Source organism: Protopterus annectens, chromosome 1.part1 (genome assembly GCF_019279795.1).
Source record: "Protopterus annectens isolate FY-2018-M chromosome 1.part1, PAN1.0, whole genome shotgun sequence".
Taxonomy (NCBI): domain Eukaryota; kingdom Metazoa; phylum Chordata; order Ceratodontiformes; family Protopteridae; genus Protopterus; species Protopterus annectens.
In genome coordinates this window covers 1,117,293,039-1,117,320,786 of record NC_056726.1, presented here as the reverse complement: position 1 = coordinate 1,117,320,786, position 27,748 = coordinate 1,117,293,039, and the positions used below count along the sequence as shown (strand labels likewise).

The 27,748-nt window shown below is 42.0% G+C and overlaps 1 protein-coding gene across 1 annotated transcript in view; it reads right to left on the bottom strand.

Annotated features, from left to right (window-relative positions):
- Positions 1 to 27,748, bottom strand: part of LOC122815597 (vomeronasal type-2 receptor 26-like) — a 174,553-nt gene that overhangs the window by 61,350 nt on the left and 85,455 nt on the right. The window contains exons 2-3 of the mRNA XM_044088231.1: positions 16,146 to 16,266; positions 5,466 to 5,474 (exon numbers count right to left, since the gene is read on the bottom strand). Coding sequence (XP_043944166.1) covers positions 5,466 to 5,474; positions 16,146 to 16,266 — 130 coding nt within the window. The remainder of the gene's footprint in view (positions 1 to 5,465; positions 5,475 to 16,145; positions 16,267 to 27,748) is intronic.

The following is a 27,748-nucleotide window of genomic DNA, read 5'->3' as shown; positions in this document are numbered from 1 at the left end:
TAGCAGACACGTGTCAATACATGTATGATAAGACATATTGTCATGCAGAAGTTAATCTATGTTATTTGGACATTGGCTTCTGCTTTTGGCATCCGCTGCTGTGAGTGTTGCCAGTTACCATACACATTGCTTGCTCAGAGGCAGACTACACAATTCTGCACACTACTGTGGTCTCCTTTAAGGACCCTGAGCCAGTGGTCGACAGTACTGCAGCCACTGCATCAATCACATTTGCCATCTACCAGTACCTACAGGACTGCATGAACCAGGCATTCACTTACCCAACTGTGGTTCATTGTACCAATGCCAAGCATCCAGTGTGGTGTACCCCAGCCATACACAGGATGTACAACACGAGGAGGTGGCTACTACAAGGTGGAGCAGACACCTTGTGAGGTATGACACCCTTGGTCATCATATGTGTAGAGTTACACACTGTCATGAAATTGTCCAGGGCACATTCCACAGATATACCTACATGGACCTGGCTAACAATCATACCACCTTCAGTTGCTATGCTCAACACCTGGGAGCTCACTCCCACATATGCTCTGACTGGGTTCACATAGAGGTGGGGTTTACTCAACATACACACATTGCCAACATACAGGCTGACAAGTCCAGTGAGGACATCTCCACACCCTCCCCCACACATGAGGAGATGTGTGTACCAGCGGTTTGTGGTCACCAAATGTTCTGTGACACACAGGTGGGACATGCTCTCTCCAGGGTAGTGGACATAGCATCCATGAGACCAGCTGGTGACCCCGCTGTGTACTCCACTATCTCATTTAGGAATTGGACCCACAGTTAGGACAGCTATGTCTTTGTAGCCTCACCTCAGGTAGGGTACCCAGGTTGTGTCACATGGCAACTGTAGTCCCACGCCACAGGGCCAATACCTCCACTGAGGCTGGTTATTACTGTCCCATTACCCTGAGGAGACCTATCTGCAAAGACATGGGGAGGGATCATACTGCGGCTCGTATATGACTGCATAGGGGACATACATACTTTGCATCACACACGGTTTGTCTTGTTCAGGGGCGGTTCATGCCTTTAAAGCATGGTTGACAGTTTCGGGACAGTCACCGAGGCCATTGATGGGGGTGTTGCAGTCCATACAGCCTACCTCGACCTGGCAAAGGCCTTCATCACATTACCCCTCAGGTATCGCTGATAAACCCATTGGCTGGGATGTGAACACGCATATCACAGAATGTGTTGTAAACTGTCTATGTGACACAACCCACACGGTCATAGTTGCTGGCAGCATGTCAGACCTACTGCCTGTCACAAGTGGTGTCCCATGGGGCCCTTCCATGGGTGCACTCCTGTCATACACCTACATTTTCACGGTACAGGCACACACAGGGGTGCTATGGGCAACAGTGTTTGTAGATGACTGCAAAACAGGTGCCATAGTGGGACGGACATCTGACACAGATATCCTTCAAAGGGGCCTCCCAGGTATGCATATCTGCTGTCAGGGACATGTCCCACAGCTAAATGCAAAGTAATGCAACATCATACCTGTGGAGAACTACTAGGTCACCCCTGTCCAGCATATAGGTGGCTGTACACTCAGCACAGGGGTGAGTACCAGGATCAGGGGACAGAGTTTGTCGGTCACCATTCATTCCACACACACGCTGCTATCGTGGTTGTGTGGGACTTCTACATTGCCCACCTGTTTGTGCAGGGATTCACATCTACATCAGGCTAGGTCATTGTCTCCTTGTACCCATTACGTGTTACACCTATGATCTACTACATTGCCCCATTCAGACTGTATCTGACCATACACCTACAGCAGCTGGGAAGCCCACATAGGTTAATTGTTGTACAGATGCAGGATGACATCATTTTGTGTAATGCTGCCCCACTTGTAGGACCCCTGCCACATTACGCCACATACCTGCTGTTTAGTGTTGACCTGTGCCTGACATACAAGGCCATGTCAACCCATATGTCATGTGTATGCTTCACCTACTGTATCTGCATCCCTCAGAACCACTAGGGCAGGTGACATTTACCTTGTCACGGTCATTAATGGGATGTGTTTGAGTGACACATATATCACCCAGACACTCATTATGCTGTGGATCTACATCACAGTACATGTGAGACAGAGATCCTTCCTAGCCTTGTTCACGGGTATGTTGTCCATTGGATGGAGAATTGCAGGTATAGGCCAGGGATTACATCATTATCAGTGCTTGACGGAGGTACAGCAATATCATGAGTATTTTATCTGAAGCACAGAAGGTTGGCAAAGTCATCCTAACTATGGTGTAGTATTATGGCTGAACCTGGGACGATGGCCTACCCTGTACCTATGGACGATGAACCTATATTCATAGTTTGTCACATTTACAATTGTCTATCCACTATACTCTTTCTCCAGTGTATATTTCTGTGGCACATGATTGTCCTCTGTATTACATGCAGGTATGCTGTGTACAGTGCACATACGCCACTGTTGATGACAGTGTATCTGTGTCCCTAACACTGTGATACTGAGGACTACCACACATCCTTCACAACATTACATGCATATGTCCATTCTATTCTTCTTTGGCCTATGGGGGTGTTAAGGCAAACATTACTCAAGTCCCTGGTTGTGCATGCTTCATGTTGGTGTTTGTCCAGGCTCCGCTGCAGTCATGTGGTGGACAGTGATGTGTGTGTGTGTTTGCCATGTGTTTTATTGCCGGTACATCTGTGGGAGGTGTAGTTGGCACATGTTCCTCTTTGCAGGGACACCCATCCTGGGGTTTGTGTCATGCATCTGCACTTGGCACGTGCCATATGTCCTGTACTATTCCCACAGTCGTGTATGCCTTCATGCACTACTACTGCGTGTTACTGGCTGTTTGTATGTGGTACACATGGACATTGTGATGGTTGGCTTGACCTATTCCCATGCTAGAACGTACACATCTGTCAATTAAGTTTTTAAATCAAACTGTAACACTCATTCGTATTTTCACAATGACAGTCAATAACACAGGAAGCTGAGATTAATAACGTTTTACTACTGTGCAGCAGGAGGCAAAGAAGTATGCAGTAAAAGTTTAGACATTTGTTTAACTCTATACATGTTACATCTGTATGAGCATTCTGTATACTATCATCTTTTGCACACATTAATGATGTGGTCAGTCACAAGGCATTTACATCGCTAGAGTCCAGAACGTTGTATTCCTACAACAGTGCTCAGGTAATGCTTATTAAATGTTTTCCCATGAGGATAGCACAACCTTGCGAGCCACATATTCAATTAGACTGTACTTCGTAAATTCTGCTCTGTCACGGTTCCAACACTGTTCAGATCCAGTCCTCACTCCATTTCCTACTAGGTTCCTTTGTCTCTCTGCTGAGCAGCTGTACTCTGTGTTAGAGCTCACAAGCCTATCCTCCTCAGTGGAAGGATGACAGATATACCTGTACATACATGTATTATTCTCTAACCGAGCAGATGACTAATGCTGAATGACATACACCTGCTGCACTGGTTACTGCTAGGGTCAGGGTTCAATCACACTGCAGCTACACTACAGGCAATTACATGCATGATAAGCTGTACTGCCATATTGTAAGGTAGAATAATATGCATTATACACTATTTGCTTCTAAAGTTGCACGTCATATATATGTTTAAATATGTATTTTGCTAACATTCTCCCTCCTTTGATTGCTTCTACTCTATCCAGAAACATATACAACATTATTTCATTCCCTAGCCTCTTCCTCTGTGGAACGTTTAACTAGGCAAGTAATTTGTTGTACATTTCAAGAAGGATTGCATTTTCTATTGACAAATACCACTACAGGTCTTGATACATAGTCTCAGGTACAGATATGTCGCCAGAGTCCCTGACTAATACTTACATGCAAAGTATCCCGCAACAGACACATGCTCCCAATATGAGCAGAACAACACAAATGGCAATCATGATATTCAGTATGACTGACCCCATCCACCCAATGGTTTGTGGAAATGGTTCGCCAGTGGGTTTGGGCCTGGTTCCGCCATGGATGACACCTGCTGTATTACCTCTAGGTGGGCGTTGATTTTGGTCTCTTCATGTGGTAGTTGGACACAGCGATCTTCTTCAATAAGCGCCAAGACGCATTAATTCTCAGCGCCACGGTGCAGTCGCGGCGCTATTACATTTTGTGACACAACAGTTCTCATTGCATCCAGTTCATCAGTCACAAGTTCAAGAGCGGAAAGTCACATTCATCCTTCCTCCGACAGGTTTTGATAACTTCCTCTGTTCCCTGATTGATTTCACTACTCCACAAGCTGGGAGTGTTCCAGCCCAGGTTATGACGCTGTCACTCAAGTCCATATGAATCGATATTCCTTTATCTCTTGCAGAAGACTGGAATGTCAGAACAGCTTCCATTTCACCCACTGGATTAGTAGGTTTCTCGACTGTGTTCCCTGTTCTTCGAGCTATATGTGTTATAGTTTGTTTCGCACCCAGAGGCAATTGTGCAGTATGTCATGTGACTGGAGCCAGATAACCCAAATAACAACTGCCGGACCAATTCCCAGGTAACCATTGATATGCTTATTTCCCACAAACAACATAACAATATTCTACTTTACTACTGATGCGGGTTACCTCTGCATGTAACATTTTCCTGTCTCTAACAGAGGACTGTTTATACAATTCAGGATGTTTCTGCACATCCTTCCACATTGTTCTCATGATGTTTCAATACAAATAATGAATGGTGCTACAAGTAGTACTGTGATCTTTGGCTGTTATATGACATTCGTAAGACACAGTTATGTTACAAATACTCCCACCAACTGAAACTGTATCATGTTTATGATAACATACAATTCCTTTTTGTGTAACAGGTAAGTACATTGCCACGTTGTCCTGTGATCTCACAGAACCTGTATCAAAGTGTAAATATTCACAAGTCTCAATCTATCCCCAAGGGGACAACATGCATCGGAAGTCCTCCATATGATGTAGGTATGGCAGTACAAACACAGCAATTTAAAGTGTTCATAGTCTCTATATGCACACGCCATGCCTAGGTATCTGTTGAAGTGTGGAAGACACTCTGTGGCCAGTTCATCACGTATCAGTATTTGTATCCGTATAGTTATATGCAGGTAAGGTCCCAGCAAATGTAAAGTAAACACAAACATGGTTAATAGGTGTATAATCATTAGGACAGCAAACAAAATGTCTTTGGGGTTGCTTTGTATTGTTATACAGTCTTGCCCGGGTGATTCAGGCTCTTTGGTATATCAGCTACAAGATGTCAATCAGACTTGATATCCTTTACCGGTTTGAAAAATGTGAGGTGGACCCAGGACGACCTCTCTGCAAACTTTACTGCAGTAGGCGTTGCCAACAGTACCCGTACAGACCTTCACAATTTCCACTTGGCAATAATGTTCTTTGGATAACAGTGACATACACACAGGATACTGGTGTCAGCTATGCGTTAGCTCTTTATCTGTAAAAGACTTTAACTGAAGAACAGTGTTATTGGTTAACAATCCTCTCATGTCACCTGCTAATGAGTCATCGACCTCCGGCTCTGCAGGCATGACAGCTTTCCACTCTGGCACATGATATGCCATTCCACATACTACTTCGAAGTGGGTGCAGCACTTTACATTTGGAACTGTTGTCATGCTCAGCAATGCTAGAGGTAGACAGCACATGTAACTCGCCTGGATGTCACCCACCAACCTCCTCTACTTATTTCTCTCGATCCCATTTTACGGCGCCAGCAGTCATGCTGACTGTGGGTTGTACATGCAATTTACATTCATGGTAATACAAACTAATCCCCAGGTTGCGTGATTGTCTGGTTCACTACATGTGTTCTATTGTCACTGTAGCTTCTTTACAGCATGCCAGATCTAGGATACTTTATTTTACTGGCACCTTTGCCACTGCTGCTGCATCCGGATTCATGGTTGGGAATGCTTCTACCCATTTTGATTATATATATGTGTAATCACTAAACAGTATTTGTTCCCTTCACATTTATTCAGATGTATGAACTCCATACAAATAGTACGGAACGGTTATGGTGGTGTGGGTAAACTCACTCCCTTCGGTTTAAATGCTCCCTGTGCATGATATCTACTGCAAATGTGACACGCTGCTCATGATGTTTGTATGTGGTTCGTAATTCCGTATGTTAGGGGTATTCTGTTAACCAAATGTACCATCCCCTCTGTTGAGACATGTCTCTACCCATGGCTCCACAAAGCCGCATATCTGAATACATTAGACGTTAATATTGGCTTTATCACTGTGGATATGTGCAGTCCGTATTCAAGGATTGCTCTTCGCCATACCCACGTTGGCTTTTCTGCTTTCGTAGTTGATGTTTGCATTGTTTGTAAAATTTCTACTTCTAAACTGTCTGAGGTTTGTCATTCCTCATTCACACAAACACTTTCCAACTGTGAGGCTGCTTGTTTTGCAGATGCATGAGCTCATGCCTTACCTTTCCTACTGTTATCCTGTTGCTTTCTATGACCTGCACATTTACAATTACCTACTTTAGTGGGTAACTGAATGGAGTCTAATGCATTCAGGATCAATTGCGCATGATTAATCGGGTTTACCGTGGATGTTATCATTCCCCTATTCTTCCACTGCTGCTCATAAACATGCACTGTACAGACAACATACTGACTATCGACATATGTCCACACATCAGTTTTCCGCTACAGTACAAGCACGCCTTAAAGCTATCTATTCTGCTGCTTGAGCAGACACGCTATGCTGCAGGGTTTGGCCGCCTACAATCTCATTATCAATAACTACTGCATAACCTACTTGATTCGTTCCTGTAGGACTCTGTCTACATGATCCGTACACATTAACTGTCACCTCTGCATCATCTAAGGGTATATCAGTGATATCATGTCTGTGTGTAGTTATTTAATCCATTTCGTATAGGCAACTGTGTGGTGTGCCATACACAGGTGTCGGACGTGACGATAGGTTTCATGTTGTACAACGTTCAATCACCATATGAGGTTGACTCATTGGTAGGGTCAAACAAGACAGATGTCTAGCACGGGTCAGGAATGCTATCTTCTCTTGCAGCAGACTGATCGCAACTGCATGAGACATTCTCACAGTGAGAGGGTGGTCTAGTAACATTAAGGCCGGGGCTGTACTGCCATGGGTGCTACAACAACTGCCTGTACACAATGTGGCACTGACCATGCCACAGTGTCCAACTGCAATGAGTAGTAAGCTATGTAGCGTTGATGACTTCCATGCTGTTGCATCGAGACTGACATCATATATCTCCGCTTACAATCTACAGTCTGACAACATGTGTTATGATTATTCAGGAGACCTACTACAGATGTTGAAGCTATCAATCGTTCTAGTCTGCAGAAAGCTGTTTCTGCTACTGTAATCCAGTGTAGTATGTGTTGTGCTGCCATAGGTGTATTAAAGATTAAGGCAGACAATACAGCGGATTCCAAAGCATTGTTTGGTAACCAGCTTTGACAAATGTTAGTCGGCCCAGACAGGACTTCATTCCCTTCTTGTTAGTTGGCTTGGGTGCTTATGAAATTGCTACCTTCCTATCGCCATGTGATGTTCTACCCTACTTGGATACCACATATCCCAGGTACTTGACCTGTATTCTCTGTAGTTGCAATTTATGCTTGCTTACTTTATGTCCCTGTTCTGCTGAATATCTCCATAATGCTATTGTATCTTCCATACATTGCTGCTGGGTAGGGGCCGCAAGCAGAATATCATCCACATAAAGTAGAACTTGACTGGCCCCGGTGGAGTTAACACCGAATGTAGCTAGCCATCCCCTGTGGGAATATCGCTGTACTTTCACAGTATCCCCGCTGATAGCCGGGTATGGCTGTATCTGTTACCCTGAATGTACATGCAAAGCAATACGGACTATCTGGATGTATAGGTATTGCAAAGGAAGCATAGCTTATATGTACCACGGTAAGATACTTCTGTGGCGTGTTCATAGCATTGAATATAGTGTGTGGGTCTGGCACCATCGCTACCCTAAGTATTATTACATGATTTACAGCTTGTACATACTGTACCATCCGCCATTCCCCTTTGTTTTCCGATCAGAAGATACAGGGTATTGCATGGTGAATAGCGATTACTTTGTAGATGGGGAATTCTCTGTGACTTTACAGATATCTTCTGGTGTCCACGGTCTATACACTACGGGGTTGGGTCCTGGCCTTCCTGTCCTGCATGAGGGTTCGGTACTTCAATTAATTGACAGATATCCTCACTCTGTTCTAGTGACTGTCTTCTTACTCGGGTGTCCCTAGGTATGTTACGAGTTCGGGATGTGGTTTCAATAGCTTCTGTTACATTTGGTCGTTGTGCTACCTCTGTTGCCACAGGATAACGTGTGGGGACTCAGCCTGCCCTCCCGCTCATATCCTGGATGTGGTATCGGAGGTGGTAGAGGGTTGTGGGGGGGGGGGGGGGGTATCGGTACTACTGTATTATGATCTTCTCTGTGTTAGGATGATGCTTTGCCATTTGTAGTGTTCTGTTCCCTTCGGTTCACTACCTCAATCCACCTATGTGCATGACGGATACCCAATTGTCGTTGTTTTGTCGCCTGCACATCTTAGGGCTGCCACCTTTTCAGATGCACAATGTGGGACATTAGTGTTCAGAACGTGTAATTTTCCAGGAAAAGCATACCCACGGCCAGTACATAGGACAGGATTTCACTTTTGCCAGGAGAGCGACCAATTGTTGGAGCATTTCAGTTGCTTATTCTGTTTATTATGATATTTTGTTGTTCCAGATACAAAATTACTGTTTTATGCTACCATTTTGAAAGATATCTGGGAAATGTTTTTCCTGAGATATCAGGACATTTGCCATTTGTTCGGTTTGTTTGCAGGACACAACTGGCCAAAGAGGGACTGTCCCTCTCAGGGTGGGACAGGTGTTTACCCTAGGACATGTGCATCACATTTTCAGGGATTACAATGTTTCAGTAACGATATTTTGTGTGATATACCATCAATGTCATATTTATTACCCCATTTTGCTGCATAACTCACATTATGTGCTCTCTGCGATTGCATATACTTCACGTCACCCGTCAAACGCGGATCACATGATCTGTTTCTTCAATAATCTCCCATATCCTCTACACGACTGCTACGCACTTTCTCTCATACCACGTGGTGTCTCCTTCCCTGTATCCACTGTAGTGTCTACAATCACTATTTACTCTGCTGTGTGTTCCCCTGACCTATGTTCAGATTTAACAGTATTTGGATAGGTCTTCAACCCGCTATCACAACTGTTAACAGAAACACAATGTAGTCTGGTCCCTGATCTACAATAGAGACAAAGAGGCAAACACTCCTTACCTGGGCCTCCTGTTTAAGGCTGCACGATTTCTTCTTGGGATCCAGTTTTCCGCTTTTCAGCCACAGATCAGACAGTAAACAGCCTCTTTACACACAACAATTCAGTCGGAGGTCTTTTCATTCAAGAAGAACCATTTATGCAAATTCTCCTGCGTAGATGTCTAACCAGCCATGCACTCTGACCTGTAGCTTACCAAGGGAATTCCGGATTACAAGGATCACAATGTCAAATAAGTTGTTAAAACCAGACTGTAGTTATCAGTAGGCTTTTCTAAGTGACAGCCAATAACACAGGAGGCTCGGGTTCGGAAGTTTTAGTAGTGTACACAGGCAGGCTAAATAATATACAGTCCAAGTATGAGAGTTTTGTCTGACTCTATACAGTAAGCAGTTTCTTTATATAGTGTTTACAATCAGCTTTTGCCCACCTTACTGACGTGGTCGGTCACAGGGCATTTCCATCACTATGGTCCACAATAGTCTATACATACGTGGGTGCTGGGGTCGTGCTTTTAAAATGTTTTCCCATGAGAATAACACAGCCTTGCAAGGCACCTTGTAAATTACAGTGTCCTTCTGTGATTGTAGCTGTTTCAAGGACCCTAGACTGTTCCGATACAGTGGACAGTTAATTTCTTAATACGATGCTTTGTCTCTCTGGTAAGGAGTTGTACTGTTATCTTCGATAGAGCTCACAAGGCCATCCTCCTCAGGGAAGGAGTGATGTTATGCATGTACATACATTTATTGTTCTGTAACCCAGCAAATAATTGATGCTGACAGACATAAGCCTGCTGTACTGCTTACTGCCAGGTTCAGAATTCCATCACACTACAGCTTAGCTTCACCAATTACATGCAGGCTTAGTTCTACTGCCATATTGTACGGTACAATTCAATGCATTATATAGTATTTCGAGTCTAAACTGGCACTTCATATGTGTTTCTATATATATTTTTCGAACAACAGCCATCCGCCATATGCATGTTGTTCCGCCCTTTACCTTGACCGTGTGTATTTGTCCGTCCGCAACGCTTACTCTCCACATGTGATGTCTCACCTTCCCTTTCTTTGTCTGTAGCACCCTGTTAGGACGCCCTGTTTGGTAGGCACGTGTTCCGCTATATGTGATCGACTTCACTGCATAGCTAATCATCGATGCGGTGGTCCAACAACCCGACTTGTCCACATGTGTACAGTTATGTGCACCGTGTCGTATGCAAACCTATATGGTTTGGACGGGTACATACCACATGCGGATGTACACATTCTGCAGACACATTCACATGCAGCCATTTACATATCTGTACCTGAGGTGGGTTGGTGACATGTGGGGTAATGATTTGCCCGTGTGGCATTGCCTAACACAAACATCTTACCACATTTCAGGTATGCACATTGTGTGTGGGTGTATAGCTGCACACGGATGCTAGCAGGTTAGGGTGCAAAGGTGTACATGGGTGGGACTGACATGTACAATGAGGCTATTGTGTATTACATCTGAATGCATGGGTTCTGCTTCTGGATATTACACTTCAACATACGCCATCCAGTGTATGCAACAGAGACGTTGCTGGGTGTGGGATATGTTGCTATGCACATGTTTGCCTGTGTTTGAGGTATCTTGCTTCCTTACTGTTGTTATGTCAACACAGCTACCCGGCTATGTACTCTCACTACTGCTTGTGACCATTATGGTTGGCACCTTTTCCAATGCCCATAGTGGGGCATGTTATGTGGAAACTTCTGAATTTGCAGGACTACACATACCCACGGCTAGTGCAGTTGACAGAACTTCACTTGTTTGCCATACTTTAAGCTTATTCTGTAAGCATTTGGGTTCCTTATTCATTTTCTTATGCCATGTCTGTGTTTCATATAGTAATGTATATGTTTTATGCTACTATTACATGTATATTGCGGAATTTTCTTGGCAGGGGATCGGAGGTCATTTTCCATTTTTCCGATTGTTGCAGGGACACAACTGTCCAATCAGGGACTGTCCATGGCACATTGGGACAGCAGGTAACCCTGGTGACCATGCCCATGTCGCTACTGGGGTTGCCACCTTTTCCAGTTTCCAATCTGGGATATTTCCGGGACTCACATCTGACTTTACAGGCCGACACATACACACGGTCACTATATAGCATAGAACTTCACTTGTTTGCCTAAATGAAAGCTTATTGTTGTGGCAATTTGCTTGCTTATTCTGTTTCTTGTGTCATTTAGGTATTTCTGTTACAGAAATAACCAATTCATGCTACCATTACATTAAATACGGAATATCATTGTGTCCTACAATCTTAGCACATCTGCCATTTTTAATACGTTTTTTCGGGACACAACTGGCCATAGAGAGACTGCCCCAACCAAAGTGGGACAGGTGGTGACCTTAGTCGCTGCTCCTATGTCGGTGCGGCGCGCTGACATGCTGCTGTACACCTTCTCTGAGTGTAAGCACTGACGGTGCATTGCGGGACAAACGCGGTCTTATGCGTATCCTTTGCTCCTTGGACGGGTACACTTATGCCTTCGTGGCTTGTATTTGCTTCTCTGCTAATTTGGGATGGGTACTATGTTGCATACTCTACGCGGCGCTTCATTCTGCACGGACCTGGCTGCTGCCATTACTATTATGGGCGGACCGTGGCTGTCAGCACATTAGGTTGCTCACCTCATGCCGGCTTAGACACGCCTCCAGACGCATCCTACCTGGGCTCGCTCACGTACACTACGCACGTGTCTGTGGTTCCGGTGCACTCTCATTAATATGTATATGGCGCTACTGCGCCGGCTATTCACTGCACCGCCGGCGCAAGCCTTACGCCGGCCTTGCGCCGGGCTTCATGAATCCCGGGGTTGGTTTTTAAACATCAAGTAAAGACAGTTTTGTGTTCACTGAGGCGTGCTACTAGTACGTGGAAGCAGTGGTGATTGATACCGGAGAGAGAGCGGTGTGAGTTTTTTTTGTGGAGAAGTTGTTAATTTTCCTCAGTTACGTTTGTGGAGATGTGATTGAGTTGATGGAATTTTTTGATTATCTAAAGACAAGCACTGGGTTTTTAGAGTTTACATCTTCCATAAATTCTGACCAAATTAGTCACTTGGATATTCTGATTATTAAGGACAGGATTAACAAGTGTTTTCAGACAACTATATATAGGAAACCAACCTATTCTAACAGCCGGTTGCATTTTGATAGCTGGCATCCTATACACCAGAAAAAATCCTTGGTGAAGGGACAGTCTGTTAGGTTGGTGAGAATGATCAGTGATGAGGTAGAATTTGTGGAACAGATGGACTTCTTAAAAAAATATGTTAGTGAAAAGAGGTTATCCACTAGAATTTTTAAATAATATTTTTGAGGAAGTTATTAATAAAAGATCAGCAGGTACCTTTGTTCCCCTATTAGATAAAGCAGATTACCAGGTCATGGGACAGGAGAAGCCGGCTGGGTCAGACTTCAAAAATGTTTTAGTCCTTACCTATAATCAGGGTTTTCAAGAATGTAAGGAAATCATTTATCGAAACTGGCATGTAGTCGAAATAAACAAAGAACAATTTAATACTGTAGGTAATAGGCCAAAAATAGTTTATCATAGGGATGCCAACTTTAAATCTATTACTGAGAGGTGTCCGAATATTAGCCATGTAAGAGGGAATATGTCAAAATGTGGCTATTGTGGACAATGCAAATTTATGCTGGAAGGAAATATAGTCTTTATTCCAAATTATGGTAAAATTAATTTGTATGGGAAATTTAATTGTAGTACAAAGGCAGTGGTGTACCTAGCTCTGTGCACCAAATGCCCAATATTTTATATTGGCAAGACCATCAATGCTATTAGGACAAGGGTGTACCAACATAATCGTGACATCTTACATAATGAAATAAAAAGTGCTTTAGCAGTTCATGTTATGGAAAATCAAGGACATACATTTAAGTTTACCATATTAGAACAAGTTTGTACAGGTGAGAGAGGTGGTCCAGTAAATGATTTTCTAGAATTTAAAAAAACTAAAGTGGCAGTTAAGAACCAATGCCAGTGTTAACCCTGAACTTAATAGTACCCTATCTATTAGATCGATACTTAGGTTGAGGTCTGAGTTCTTTTTATAAAAATGTATTCCCACTGTTCTTTTTGTGTTTTGTTGTACTGTTATATAGTTGGGTCTGGGACATTTTTTGGTATTGTTCTCTGTGGTCAATGAATATATTTATACATATATATATATATATATATATATATATATATGTTTTTAGAAAGATAAATTTACTTTATTTTATACTAATTTATTAATGATATTGTTCATATACATACATATATATTGTTTTGTATTTAGAAATGATAGGATGGATATTAATGTATTTATTATACATATATATATGTTTTTAGAAAGATAAATTTACTTTATTTTATACTAATTTATTAATGATATTGTTCATATACATACATATATATTGTTTTGTATTTAGAAAAACAATATATATATGGTTCTGCTTTTTTGGTTTATTTGTGTTTTCGCTAAATTCATACAAATGTCCACCTTTGTACTTATTGTATGATGCTTATTATGATTTATTGTTAATTATTGTTTTACTTCTTGTAATTGGAGCTTTTCTCCCCGGGCCTCTACTGAAAACGGATAATTGTCCAGCTAGACTAGCCCGGTCACCAAATGTAAAATAAATAAAAATAAAATAAAAAAAATTATTGTATTATTGAATTGAGATGGAAAATTCATAGTTTCTGTGTTTTTTAAAAATGTATTTAAAATGCATGTAGCACTTTAAATTGTTAATTAGGGGGAGTATTTAAGCTGGGTAATATGCACGGTTTGCCATTTTCTGATGAAGTTTCTCATAGACGAAATAAAAGCGTTTAAATAAACTGTTGGATTCATTTTTGGCTTCTTTACTTTTTATCAGTTTGTTTGGACCTGTGTTCTACGTGATATATGTATTGTCAACACAACAGACATGCAAAATCAATAGTCTCCAGGGCTGGGGGAATGTACCCTTTCCATGTCATTGTATAATTTCTGTATTAGTGCATATAATTAGCATGGAGTTTTGGGGGGTGCAGTTCCACTGTTTTCTTGTATGCATGTTCCAAAAATTAGTCTCAGAGCATACAGAGTAGCATGTCAACATTTCTTTCTCAACATTTGTCAGCAATAACCATGTTAAATTTGTGAGGTTCAGTGATAAAAAGTAAATCCATACTGCTAACAGTCTTAGCATCATAGGTGTAGGCTTAGACTTGAAATATATGCATAATGCTGAGTTATATCCTGCCAGATTCATGCAAGAATGTAGCACCTGTTTAGTTTTAAGATCCCCGATTTACAGCACCTTGAATCCAAAACTTTGGTCAGTGTTCATAGCTGTGCCTGTTCTATATGTATATGTGGGTTTTCTGGGTACTCAACTTTCATCCCATGTACAAAAATAATGCCATTTGATTGCCTAGACTAAATTGTCTATATGTGTGCATATCTAGTGTATATAGAAATATACTGGTGTAATGCATTTTATCTGCAAAAAAAGTGTCACAGTTGATCTAAAATGCATTTGACTGAAAAGTGTGTGAAGTTAAAGAAAATTGCTGCTGTTGTGTTTTTTGATCATATAAATTACAATGCAAACTAACTTTGAAGAGAAGACTAGTTAATGTGTTGTTGCCCCTTCATCTTTTTACCATCTGATCATAGTGTCATCTGACCTGAAAGGGTATCTCACATTAGTGCATCTGTCGTCTCTGCTTTCCATGGGAAATTAACCTTTGGTGACAATACTTATTGCCAGACTGGTGGAAGGCAAACTTTGAGTACCAAGTGTTAGACATCAATTGCACCCGAGAATTTATTTATTTATTTACTTATTATTTTGGCTCAGTCTCTCCACAGTGGCCATGAAGGTAGGATGTGTAACATATATAAACAGTTGTCCCACTGGTGTCTATAGACCCACAAACAAGCGATCCAAATAGGAGTTACTATCTGGATCGCTTGTTTGCGTGTTTCTAATAAAGAAGAGGCGACTTGAACTAGCTTGTGCTGCCCTACTTTTATTAGTGGATTTACACTTTGGAAAGTTTTTAAAGAAAGTATTTTTACCACCTGTTATTAGGTGGGATATTCACAGTATGGTTTTTATTAGGTGCCTGAACTCTAAGGAACTCTAGGGAATCTTAGATCTTCTACACAAAGAAGTTTCCTCATTACTTGTTGTTGGACCCAGTATATTGACATACTGGGTTTGTGACACTTCGAGGGACACCACAGAGACTGTTTGTTTCTACAGCAAACAGCCTAACTCTCTCCTGCAAGTCTGGAGAGGTGGTCACTAACTGATCAATTCTATGTCTGTCAGCAGGATTCACACTTACCATATCTATTACTTAAACCCTGTCACCTGCATTGTAGTGTGGACCTCAGTACCTAAACATCTGAATATGTCTTTCTGCAGTAACAGAACCAGTCCTGTAACAGGATCAAACACAGAGGCCAGTACATAGCATTGTATTGCTAAAGGAAAATAGGGACTATTTCTCAGCTATGGAGCGATTAAAGATGTATGAATCAGATGCCCTCAAATTCTCTGTGAAAGAGACTGGAAATAGATAGTCAAATCTAAATACCTGAGCTGCAGATAATTGTGCAGTGCTGCATGTTAACTGATATTGAAATACTGCATTATAAAATTGTTAATAAATATAATATTACTGACCACTTGTATTAGCAATCTCTCCATCAGAACAAGGAATACAATCAAAACAACATGCCGGCTCCCCCCGTCGTGTAACTCTTCTGTATCCATGAAAGCAGGCTTCACTGCACACAGATTTTGGTATCTAAAATAACACATTAAAAAATAAACTAATGTTAGCATAATACAGTGAACCAGTAAAAGTATATGTGCATATATATATATATATATATATATGTGTGTGTGTGTGTGTGTGTGTGTGTGTGTGTGTGTGTGTGTGTGTGTGTGTGTGTGTGTGTGTGTGTGTGTGTGCATGCATATTTATACATTTTATTGCACTTCTATCGCCATGAGATGAATTACTTGCAAAAACTATCTGTTTGAATTTTAAAACTTGTTTGAGGCCTTCATCTTGTACCTTCATTCCAAGCTGTGGTAAAACTATGAACTACTATCAGATTTGAGCCTGATTTAGTCATTTATTACATCCTTTTCCATAAATGGAATTTCTAGTAAATTTCTGCATAGTCTAGTGCAGAGTTGCCAGATGTCCCTATTTGAATTTGACTGTCATGGGATCAGCAGCCTGATCCCAAGTCCTGCACTGCTAGTTAAAATCCTGGTGAAGCAGCCACATTGAAGACTTTTTTTTTTTGTTTTAGGTCTTCACTTAGTATGATTTTGTCCCTACCTGTCCCTGTCCCATAAGAAATCTGGCATTCCTGGTCTAGTGCCTTAGTCTGTGGTGGGATTGCAGTAGTGACAGTATAGTGAATTCTGCTCCAGGATCTTATCTTCAGTACTTTTACAGATATTTATAGTCTGGTTTTGATGTTAGCGTCTTTTATTCTGCTTATATTTACTTTCTTAAAGTTGCATTCCAGTGATGTTTACTTTGCTACTGCTTCTTCCCTGCTCTTTGTGTCTGCACCAGCCCCCACTGAGACATTAAGCTAAAGTTGCTGAAATTCTAAACATAAGACCAGAACTCTGATACTGGCTTTATTTGATTGGATTCCTCTCTAGGAAGTCTGCTTTTTGCAGTTTGAATTTTCCCAAACCATCGCACTGTTTTCCTTTTGTAGGTATAAAATGCTGTGTCACAGTGTCTCTGGCTTCTGCCCCTTATGATAATTTGAATTCCAAAGTCTCTTCCTCACCTCTTTCACTGCTATAATCTGTTGTGTAAGCTATTTAAGAACTTTTTTCAACCATTGTTTTCCATATATATATCCATAATATTATTGTGACCGCCAAAAAAAACAGTATTGCTCTCGTGTAGACTTCCATATACTGTCTACTGCTTATTTTCCCAGAGATCCCATCAGCTTCACATTTGCCGCACTCTGAGGAGATACTGAGTTAATTCTGCTCCATCTTTGACAGATAACTTGCTCCATCGTTGGCAGATAAGAGATTTATTTTATTGCTTTAAACTACTGTTTTAGAGTGTTGCAACTTTATTTTTCTAGTATTTGTTGATGCTGCTTTTAAATCATTTTATTGGTCCCTAATACCTGAAACTGCCTTGTCCAGGTAGTTTATTTAAATTGTTTTGCTGTAGCATTATGATTTCAAGCAATCTTTATTGATGCTTTTACATCAAGAGGTTTGTAGTGCCCTGTACATATACAGTTGCCTAGACAGTAAATGTTAGCTATAAAACTACCCTTAGAACTGAAACCTGTAACTTAGTGTGGCTAAAACAAAGCCATTATGTGGAACCCAATATAAAGCAGCTAATCTGCATATTAAACAGCACTACAATCAAATATTAGTACAATCTAACCCATCCTGGTGCTAAACCACAGGGACCACTCAAGCATACCTTACCAAGAAATAGGTTCATAAGCTCATAGGTGTATACTAGGCTTAGAACCACTAGGGCCCTGTAAGCTTAGCCATGCAACCCCAGATATGTTCAGAATTAGTTCAAAATGATGTGAAGATTACTGAACCTACACACATTGCCAACATACTGGCTGACAGGTTCAGTGCAAACTCCCCCCCCCAAAAGGAGAGATATCTATACCAGAGGATTGTAGCCCCCCAAACATCTCCAACGCCCAGGTGAGAACTGCTCTCTCCAAGGCAAAAAACACAGCATCCATGGGACCGGATGGTGTCCCCGGCTGTGTGCTCCACGAACTCAATGAGGAATTAAACCCGCAGTTAGGACAGCTGTTTAATCTTAGCATCACCTCAGGATACATACCCAAGGAGTGGCGCATGGCGACTGTGGTCCCACTTCACAAGGGCGGTGCCTCCACCGACCCTGGAAATTACCGTCCCATTAGCTTGACAAGCCTTATCTGCAAAGCCATGGAGAGGATCATAATGGAACTCATAAATAAAGACATAGGGAACTTGCAGACTTTGGATCCAACCCAGTTTGGCTTTGTCAAAGGCAGATCATGCCTTTAAACTTGGTTGACTTTTTCAAAACAGTCACCAAGGCCATTGATGAGGGAAAGGCAGTCCATACAGCCTACCTCGACCTGGCAAAGGCCTTCGACACAATACCCCACTCAGGTATCATCGAAAAACTCATCAGCTTGAATGTAAACCCATACATCACAAGATGGGTTGCAAACTGGCTAAGTGACAGAACCCACAGGGTCAGAGTTGCTGGAGCGATGTCAGACTCAAAGCCTGTCACAAGTGGTGTCCCACAGGGCTCAGTCCTGGGTCCACTGTTGTTCGGCATCTACTTTTCTGAAGTACAAGCAAACACAGGAGGGTTATGGCTGACAAAGTTTGCAGATGACTGCAAACTGGGCGCCATAGTCGAAAACATTTCTGACACAGATATCCTTCAGAAGGGCCTCACAGAAATGGATAACTGGTGCCAGAGCCATGGCCTAAAGTTAAACACCAAGAAATGCATAGTCATACCCTTCGGGAAAAACAAGGTTACCCCTAGCTACCATACAGGTGGCAATCCACTGAGCACAGAAGAAGTCATCAGGGACCTGGGGACCCAGGTTGACACTAGCCTTTCGTTTGACACTCATGTTGCTAAAGTAGTCAGGAAAACCTTCTACATTGCCCACCTGATCATGAAGGGATTCACATCTAGATCAAGGGTGGTCATCGTCCCCCTGTACTCATCACTCATTAGACCTATGATTGAGTACAATGCCCCATTCAGAATGTATCTGACCCGACACCTGCAGCAGCTGGAAAGGCCCCAAAAGTTCCTCACCAAAAGAATAAAGGGTCTCAAAAATATGTCTTATGCTGCCCGACTGAAAGAACTCCAGCTCTATTCAGTCTCATACCGCTTGCTCAGAGGTGACCTGTACCTGACATATAAGGCCATGTCAAACCCAGATTTGATGAATATGCTTCACCTCAAAAAATCTAGATCCCTCAGAACCACAAGGGCGGGAGACTTAAACCTTGACATGGTTATTAATAGAACGTGCTGGAGGGACAGATTCATCACCCAGAGACTCCCTATGCTGTGGAACAAAATCCCGGTACATGTGAGGCAGAGCACCTCGCTGGCCTTGTTCAAGAGGAATCTTGACCAATGGATGGGAGATCACAGATATACCGCAGGGATTACTTCAGTGTCACTGCTTGACAGAGGCACAGCAAAATAATAGGCATAGTTTTATTCAAACTAAAGGGGTGGCGAAAGCCACATAACTATGGGCTAGGCTTATAAATGCCCTTGGGCAGATAGCCTAGTATGAACCTATGAACCTATGAACCTATGAACCCAAATGTGACCTAGAAATTTAATTTATGTAGTTAGTGATTTATTTACTTACTCTGTCCATCAGAAACATAGAAGAAAGAGAAGGGATGAATTTCCGCTTACCCATCCATTGGTCTAAGTCATGCTTAAAAAGGGATAGAAATGAGCTCTGCTTCACATAGATGCAGAGCCTGTTCCAGAGAGTCAAAAATATGAACACTCTCAGTTTTGTCCTCTTTGGAAAGGCAACAAAGGAAAAACAATTGTATTTTGCAGTATCTAAGGGCCAGTTCTGGCACATAAAGCACATACATTTCCCTGTTGCTTCTTACAGAATAGATAAATAGATAAATCAAACATTCTGATTTATTATTTCATATGTATAAACAGTACATTTTCACACACTGCAAATGTTTATCATTGAATCATATTTTAAATATACCTGAATTTCTGTTACCAATAACTTGACAGTGTTGTCTGCATGTATTTTAGCAATTAAGTTATGTTGCTCAAATTTCACTGAAAAACATTAGCCTGCAAAAGTAATTCACATTTCATTTATGAAACCTTCATCATTAAAACTGTGATATGAAATAAAATCCAAAGATACCAGCATAAAATTGAAATTGCCTTTCCCAATATATATGTGGGTGGAGTGTACTCACAAATATCCTGCAACAGTAGGTGTATGTTCATGCATGCATGTGTGTGTGTGTGTGTGTGTGTGTGTGTGTGTGTGTGTGTGTGTGTGTGTGTGTGTGTGTGTGTGTGCCTGCAAGCATTTTATAATTACTTGTGCACGACTCTTGTGAAGGATAAGAAGTACACAGAAGTTGGTGGAACACCTTTTTAAAGTCATTGCCAGATACAGAATCCCCTCCATGAATCAGGACACCCACTCTGCCTATTTGGATCAACTTTAGTCTATCAAGACACATCATAACAGCAAAGTTTTGGGTGACTTTAACTACCCTAGCATTGACTGGGTGAATTACTCGTGCTTAAAGTCACCTGCCCTAAGGTTCCTCAACATTGTCAACTCCAATGCCCTGGACCAGCTGGTTGACACCCCCACCAGGGCCGCCAACATCCTTGACCTGGTGCTTACAAATATGGGAGAAAACTCTAGGTCCCCCCACTGTGAATTCATCCCTGGAAAGATCTGACCACAAATCAGTCTCATTTGACGTAACTATCACACCTGACCCTCCCCCCCCCCCAGCAGAAACTAGACTAAAAAACTTCTCCAAAGCAGATTATTACCTCTTATGGGATGGTATGAATACCTTCATTGCCCCCTCCCCTCAGACATAACCGGTGATCAAGGCCACCACATACACAAATGCCATAGATATGGCCAACCTGCTGGTAGACAGGTTCAGTGAAAACTTCATCCTTTGTCTCCGCCATCAGTAAATCAGGACATCCCCAGCACATGCCCCCCCCCCTTTATCTCTAGGAACAAGTCATCATTGCCTTCTCAAAGGCAAAAATCCAGCCTCCATTGGACCCAATAACGTCCCAGGCTGCAACCTTCATGAACTCAGGCAGGAACATGCATGACCATTAGGCACCCTATTCAGCCAAAGCCTGAGTACTGGCTTCATCCCAGTCAAGTGGAGGACAGACACTGTCATCCCTTTGCACAAAGGTGGAGCATCCACCGATCCAGGAAATTATAGAACCATCAGCCTAACTAGCCTAATCTGCAAGGCCATGGAGCAGGTTATCATTGACCTAACAAGGACACTGACAACCTTCAAACACTTGATCCCACACAGCTTGGTTTCATCAAGAGGAGGTCATGCCTGTTAAATTTGGATGACTTCTTTGAGACAATAACCAAAGCCATGGATGAGGTGAAGATGATGCACACCACCTACCTTGACCGGTCCAAAGCCTTCAGTACTATTCTGTACTCAGGTATAATAGATAAATTCTCTCAACTAGGTATCAATCCATATGTTAACAGATGGGTAGCAAGGTGTCTCACTGATAGAACCTACCTAGTCAAAATAGGGGAAGCCACCTCAAACAGTAGACCCGTAATGAGCAGTGTACCCCAGGGATTAGTTTTGGACCTCTGTTGTTTGGGATATACTTTTCTGAGGTGCAAGCCAAAAACCAGTGGGCTATGGCTGACCAAGTTTGCAGATGACTACAAGCTGGACATTGTCATCAATTCCCTTAGTGATGTGGACATCCTCCAAGAGGGTCTCACCCAAAGAAATGACTGGTGAGAGAAACATAGCCTCAAACTGAATGCCAAAAAATGCATCATCATCCCCTTTGGAAAGAGTGACATCCCCACAGATTATTACATTAATAACAAAGTCCTAAGTGCGCAATCAGTTGTGAGGGACTTGGGCACCCAGGTTGATAGCAAACTGACTTTTGACCACCATATTGCCTCCGTTATATGGAAAGCTGTCTATATGGCTCAGCTCATTAGTAAGGGTATCTCATCCAGGGACAAGGAGGTCATAACATCCCTGTATTCTTCCCTTATAAGATCCATTATTGAGTACAATGCCCCTTTCAGCATGTACCTCACAAAGCACAGGCAGCAGCTGGTGAGACCACAGAGGTTCCTCACCAGGAGAAGCCAGGACCTCAAACATTTACCCTACACAGATTTGCTAACGGCCCTGTTCTTCCACTCAGTCTCATACAGACCTCTCAGAGTTGATCTCTGTCTGGCATACAAAGCAATCTCAGACTCCATCTTGATGGGACTGCTGCATATCCATAAGTCAAGCTCCACTCGATTAAACCACTTGTGCGAACTCAGCCTGGTCTTTGACATCAATAGGATTTGTCGGTGGTACAGATTTTGTCCCAATGACTCCCCCTTCTGTGGAATAGATTCCCCCTTCATGTCAAGCAGAGTACCTCATTAGCCCTTTTTAAGTGCAACCTGTATAACTTGATGGGAAACAGAAAATAAGCCCTTGGGTTTCTATGTGTACCTGCTGGACAGGGGCAGAGGCATCGGGTGATGACTTGTCAGAACATGGGTTAAATTCCTGGCTAGGCTTGTAAGGCCCTCAGGCCAATAGCTTAATATCATCCTATGAGCCTATACACCAATGCACTATACAAGCACCTGTATAACTGCATTGACATGGCAGTACCTGTTAGGACCCCAGCAAGCACTTCAAGGAAAAGCAAACCTGCCTGGTAGACAACCACCATTAACAGGCTTTACAATAAAAGGAAGAAACTGCTGTCCAAAAGTAAGAAGGAGTGGGCTGTAAACTGGAGACACTCACTCCTTAGCTTAAATAAACAAATAAGACTTCTTCTGAAGTCCTGCAAGGCAAACTACAAATCCAAGTTAACTTCCTCAACCAAGGACAATCATTAGGCATTCTTTTGTTACATCCATAAACTAAAAGGTAAGACTCAGATTTGCACCGAACTGGCAGTTAATGGTAATACATACACTGAGCTGGTGGACATTGCTAACCTGCTAGCCAACAGGTTCAGTGAAAATTTCACACCCCCGTGCTTGCTACACATACTTCATGACATCCCTGCCACCTGTCCCCTACCTTGTATCTCTAGAGAGAAGACTGTAAATTCCCTCTCTAAGGCCAAAAACACAGCATCAATGGGACCCGATAACATCCCAGTCTGATTCTATATGGTCTCAAACAAGAATTTGCATCACCATTGACTACTTTTTTCAATCACAGTCTAAGCACCGGCTTAATCCCAGCTGAATGGAAAACAGCCACAGTTATCTACCTGCACAAAGCTAGTGCTTCTATTGACCCAGGGAACTTCATAGGTTCATAGATTAGTACCAGGCTAACTGCCTTGGGAGCCATTTTAAGCATAGCTAATTACCCCATGTGAGAATCAAACCCTGGACCTTGTGTTTGTAAGGTAAACATCTTAACCGTTATGCCACCCTCCCAACCTACAGACCTATTAGCCTGACTAGCCTTATCTGCAAGGCCATGGAGAGAATCATCATGGACCTTACCAACAAAGATATAGGTAAACTACCCAGTTTGGATTTGTCAAGGGGAGCTCATGCTTGTTAAACCTGATGGACTTCTTCAAGACAGTCACAAGGGCCCTGGATGAGGGTAAATATGTGCATACAGCCTAGGCATCATTGACAAACTCTCCCAGCTAGACATTAATCCTTATATCGTAAGGTGGGTTGCGAAGTGGCTCTCTGATAGAACCCATACAGTCAAAAATAGGGGAATCCACCTCCAAGAGCAGACCAGTTACCATTGGTGTTCCACGGGGATTGGCCTGGGACCTATATTGTTTAGAATCTATTTCTCCAAAGTGCAAGCTAAAACTAAGGGACTGTGGCTGACAAAGTTTGCTGATGACTGCAAACTAGGTGAGGTCATAGAATCTCCAAATTATGTCAATACTCTTCAAGAAGGCCTTACACAAACAAATGATTGGTGCCAAAGTCATGGCCTCAAACTCTATGCAAAAAAATGTATTATCATCCCTTTCAGCAAAAGTGATGTTCCTGTAAATTACCACATCAGTGGCAATACCCTAAGTATACACTCAGTGGTGAGAGATCTGGGCACTCAGGATGACAGCAACCTTGCCTTTGATTACCATGTCTCTAGAGTGATAAGAAGGGCATTCTATATGGCTCTCCTCATAATAAGGGCATTCCCTTGAGAAAAAGTGAAGTTATCACCTCCCTGTACTCTTCATCAATAGGCGAGTAATTGAGTACACAAGGGAAATTCAAGCTCTTCAGCAGCTATCCTATGTGGATCATCTGAAATCATTGTCAGTTTATTCTGTTTCATACAGGCTACTCAGAGGCAATCTCTGCCTTGCATTTAAGGTGATCTCTGATCCCACCTTATTGGAAATGCTGCACATCTGCATATCAAATGGCACATGGGTTACTTGCCCTAAAGACCTAAACCTGGTATGTGACATCAATAGAACCTGCTGGAGGGATGGATTTGTCTCCCAGAGGTTACCGCACCTTTGGAGTAGACTCCCAATTCACATCAAACAGAGCACCTCATTGGCCCTTTTCAAACACAGTCTGGACAATTGGATGGGTAACCATAAATTCATCACTGGGGTTTCAATTGTGTCCCTCTTGGACAGGGGCAATACGAAATGATTATAGTAGCAAGGGTAAAAATCTGGCTGGGCTTGTAAGGGCCCTCAGGCCTTTAGCTTAGTAACTTCCTATGATCCTATGATTCTATGTTAGTGTGTGAATTTCATTTCTAATATGCTTTCACAGCACACTGTAATATTCAGAGAGTCCTTCAGTATTTATCTGTTAGCTTGTTTCCTGCCTAATATTAGCAAGTGCAGACAGGGTTAGTAAAGTATAAGGTTTTATTCTGAGTAGAAAGCTCTATCATGGAAATTATGCTGTATTGTTGATTTCTAATTGGTCTTGGCAGTTTTATAATTGTTCAATAAGCATTAATGAAAAAAAAGATATAAAACATTATGGCTTTTGTAATTCAGAGAGACAGGATTATGATTGCCCATTCTCCCACGTATATACCTTTCTGTGCAATAAAGGAAACTGTTACTCTCTGCTGAACTGTCTCCTGTGAAAGTTATTGGTACCTTAACACTGCACATACCTTTTGGTGTCAAAAGTACCAGAACACATTAGCTTTCATGCAATATGAGTTTCCCTGTGTTTGTTTATTAAAGTAAAATACCTTTTATACTCTGGAACTGAAGTCCTGTCATTAAACAATAAAACATCAGCACTAAATATAGCTCTAAACTGTATTCAGGCAGAAGTAAAAGAAAATAAACCAGAAATAAAAAGTTAGAAATGTGTGAATTACTTTATATTACAGCCAACATCTGAAACTTATTGTATTGAAATTAAACTGCCATTGCTGCAGTAAGTTTTTCATCCAAACACATTTAGAATTAAAATCAAACCATCAAAACCATCAATAAAAAACTTGTGTCACTTTACAGGATAAAAGCCTTCTTAACCCCACCTGCTAGAATTGCCATGGCTCGCTCTCACCTACTTTCAACTCTTCTGTACATATCCCCTTTACTCTCTAATTTAAACAAGTCTGTCCTCAACAAACTGTCTATCTACCACATTGCCAGATTTGCCACTGGTCTGCCTTATAGGACATACCACTGTATCAATCTAAACCAGCTTAAGTGGGTAGTACTGCCCAACTTGATCAAGTATAACCAACTGATTATGGCATATAAAATCCTTTACAACCCTAACAATACTCCTGCACTAAAGAACATCATCAGCCCCTATAACAATCCCAGACCTCTTCGATCTTCTAACAGACTGCTAGTTCAGACTATCAAAACTAATAACTCAGCCAGTGACTCTCTCTTTACCAACACTACAGGTAGATCCTGGAACTCACTCCCAGCTGATACTACTTTACTTGCCACCCTGAGTCAATTTAAGATAAGACTCAAACAATATTTGACACTAAATTGGCTATGTCAATGTATCAAACCAAACCAACTAGACCAACTAATTTAGCTTAGTTGTGTTATTTAATCCAGACTTACACCCGGGATTATCTCTAACCTTGGAATTTGTATAACTTGTTTTAAGTATGTAACCACTGTATATATTTTATCTATAATTTTAACTGCTTTTCTTAGATCTTTTCACCCTGGGCCTCTGCTGAAAATGGACATGAATCCAGTCGGACTATCCCAGTCAACAAATGTAAAATAAAATAAATAAATAAATAAAATTTTAAATATGACTGTTTTAAAAAATGTCACTGCACACAGAAGCAGTGAAAACAAAGAAACAGTTATTAGAATCACAGTCACATTTTATGCAAACCTTATTTTTCTGTTTTCTCTCTTTCCTAAAAATATAGCGTATTCTAGGTAGTACAAACATCTCTGTGCTGCATGATTCTGGAGTTTCAGGCTTTATAGGTTTATAGATGTGTACTAGGCTAATGGCCCTGGAGCCTTTACAAGCCTAGCCCATAGCATTACCCTGGCATTTTGCCACCCAACCATAGTTCCCAGTGCCTGTGTTGAGTAGAGCCACTGGAGTGATCCTCAGGGTGAATTTTCTATTTTCCATCCACTCATAAAGATTTCTCTTGAAGAGAGCCAGTCAGGTGCTCTGTTTGACATGTATGGGAAGTCTATTCCATAGCATGGGCAGTCTCTGGGTAATGAGCCTGTCCCTCCAGCACGTTCTGTTGATTGTGGTCATGAGGCTGAGGTCTCTGGAGAGTGTGATGTGCAGGGATTGGGATTTCTTCAGAGGTAGCATTTCTAACAGAGCTGGGTCAGACACCGCTTTGTAAGTCAAGCAGAAATCACCTCTAAGTAGGCGATATGAGACAGAGAATAGTTGGAGTTTTTTGAGTCTGTCCATATAGGACAAGTGTTTAAGGCCTAGGATCCTCTTTGCGAGGTACTTTTGTGGCCTCTCCAGTTGTTGCAGGTGTCTAGTGAGGTACATGCCAAATGGGTATTGTACTCTATGATTGGCCTAATGAGGGAAGAGTAGAGGGAGACAATGACCTCTTTCTTTCTGGATGCAAAACCTTTAGTAATGAGATGTGCCACATAAAAGGACTTTCTGACCACAGTGGCAATGTGGTGGTCAGGAAAGAGGTTACTGTCAACCTGTCTTCCCAGATCTCTTATGCCTTCTGTGTTCAGTGGACTACCATCAAAGTGGTAATTCATGGTAACAGGATTTTTCCCAAAGGGGATGACAACACATTTTTTGGTATTGAGCTTAAGGCCATGGTTCTGACACAAGTCATTGGTCTCAGCGAGACCTTTCTGTATAGTGGCTCCCAACTTGCAATTGTCTGTAAACTTTCTCAGCCAGCATCCCTTTCTGTTGGCCTGGACTTCTGAGAAGTAGATACCAAACAAGAGACAACCCAGGACTGATCCCTGTTGGACTCCACTT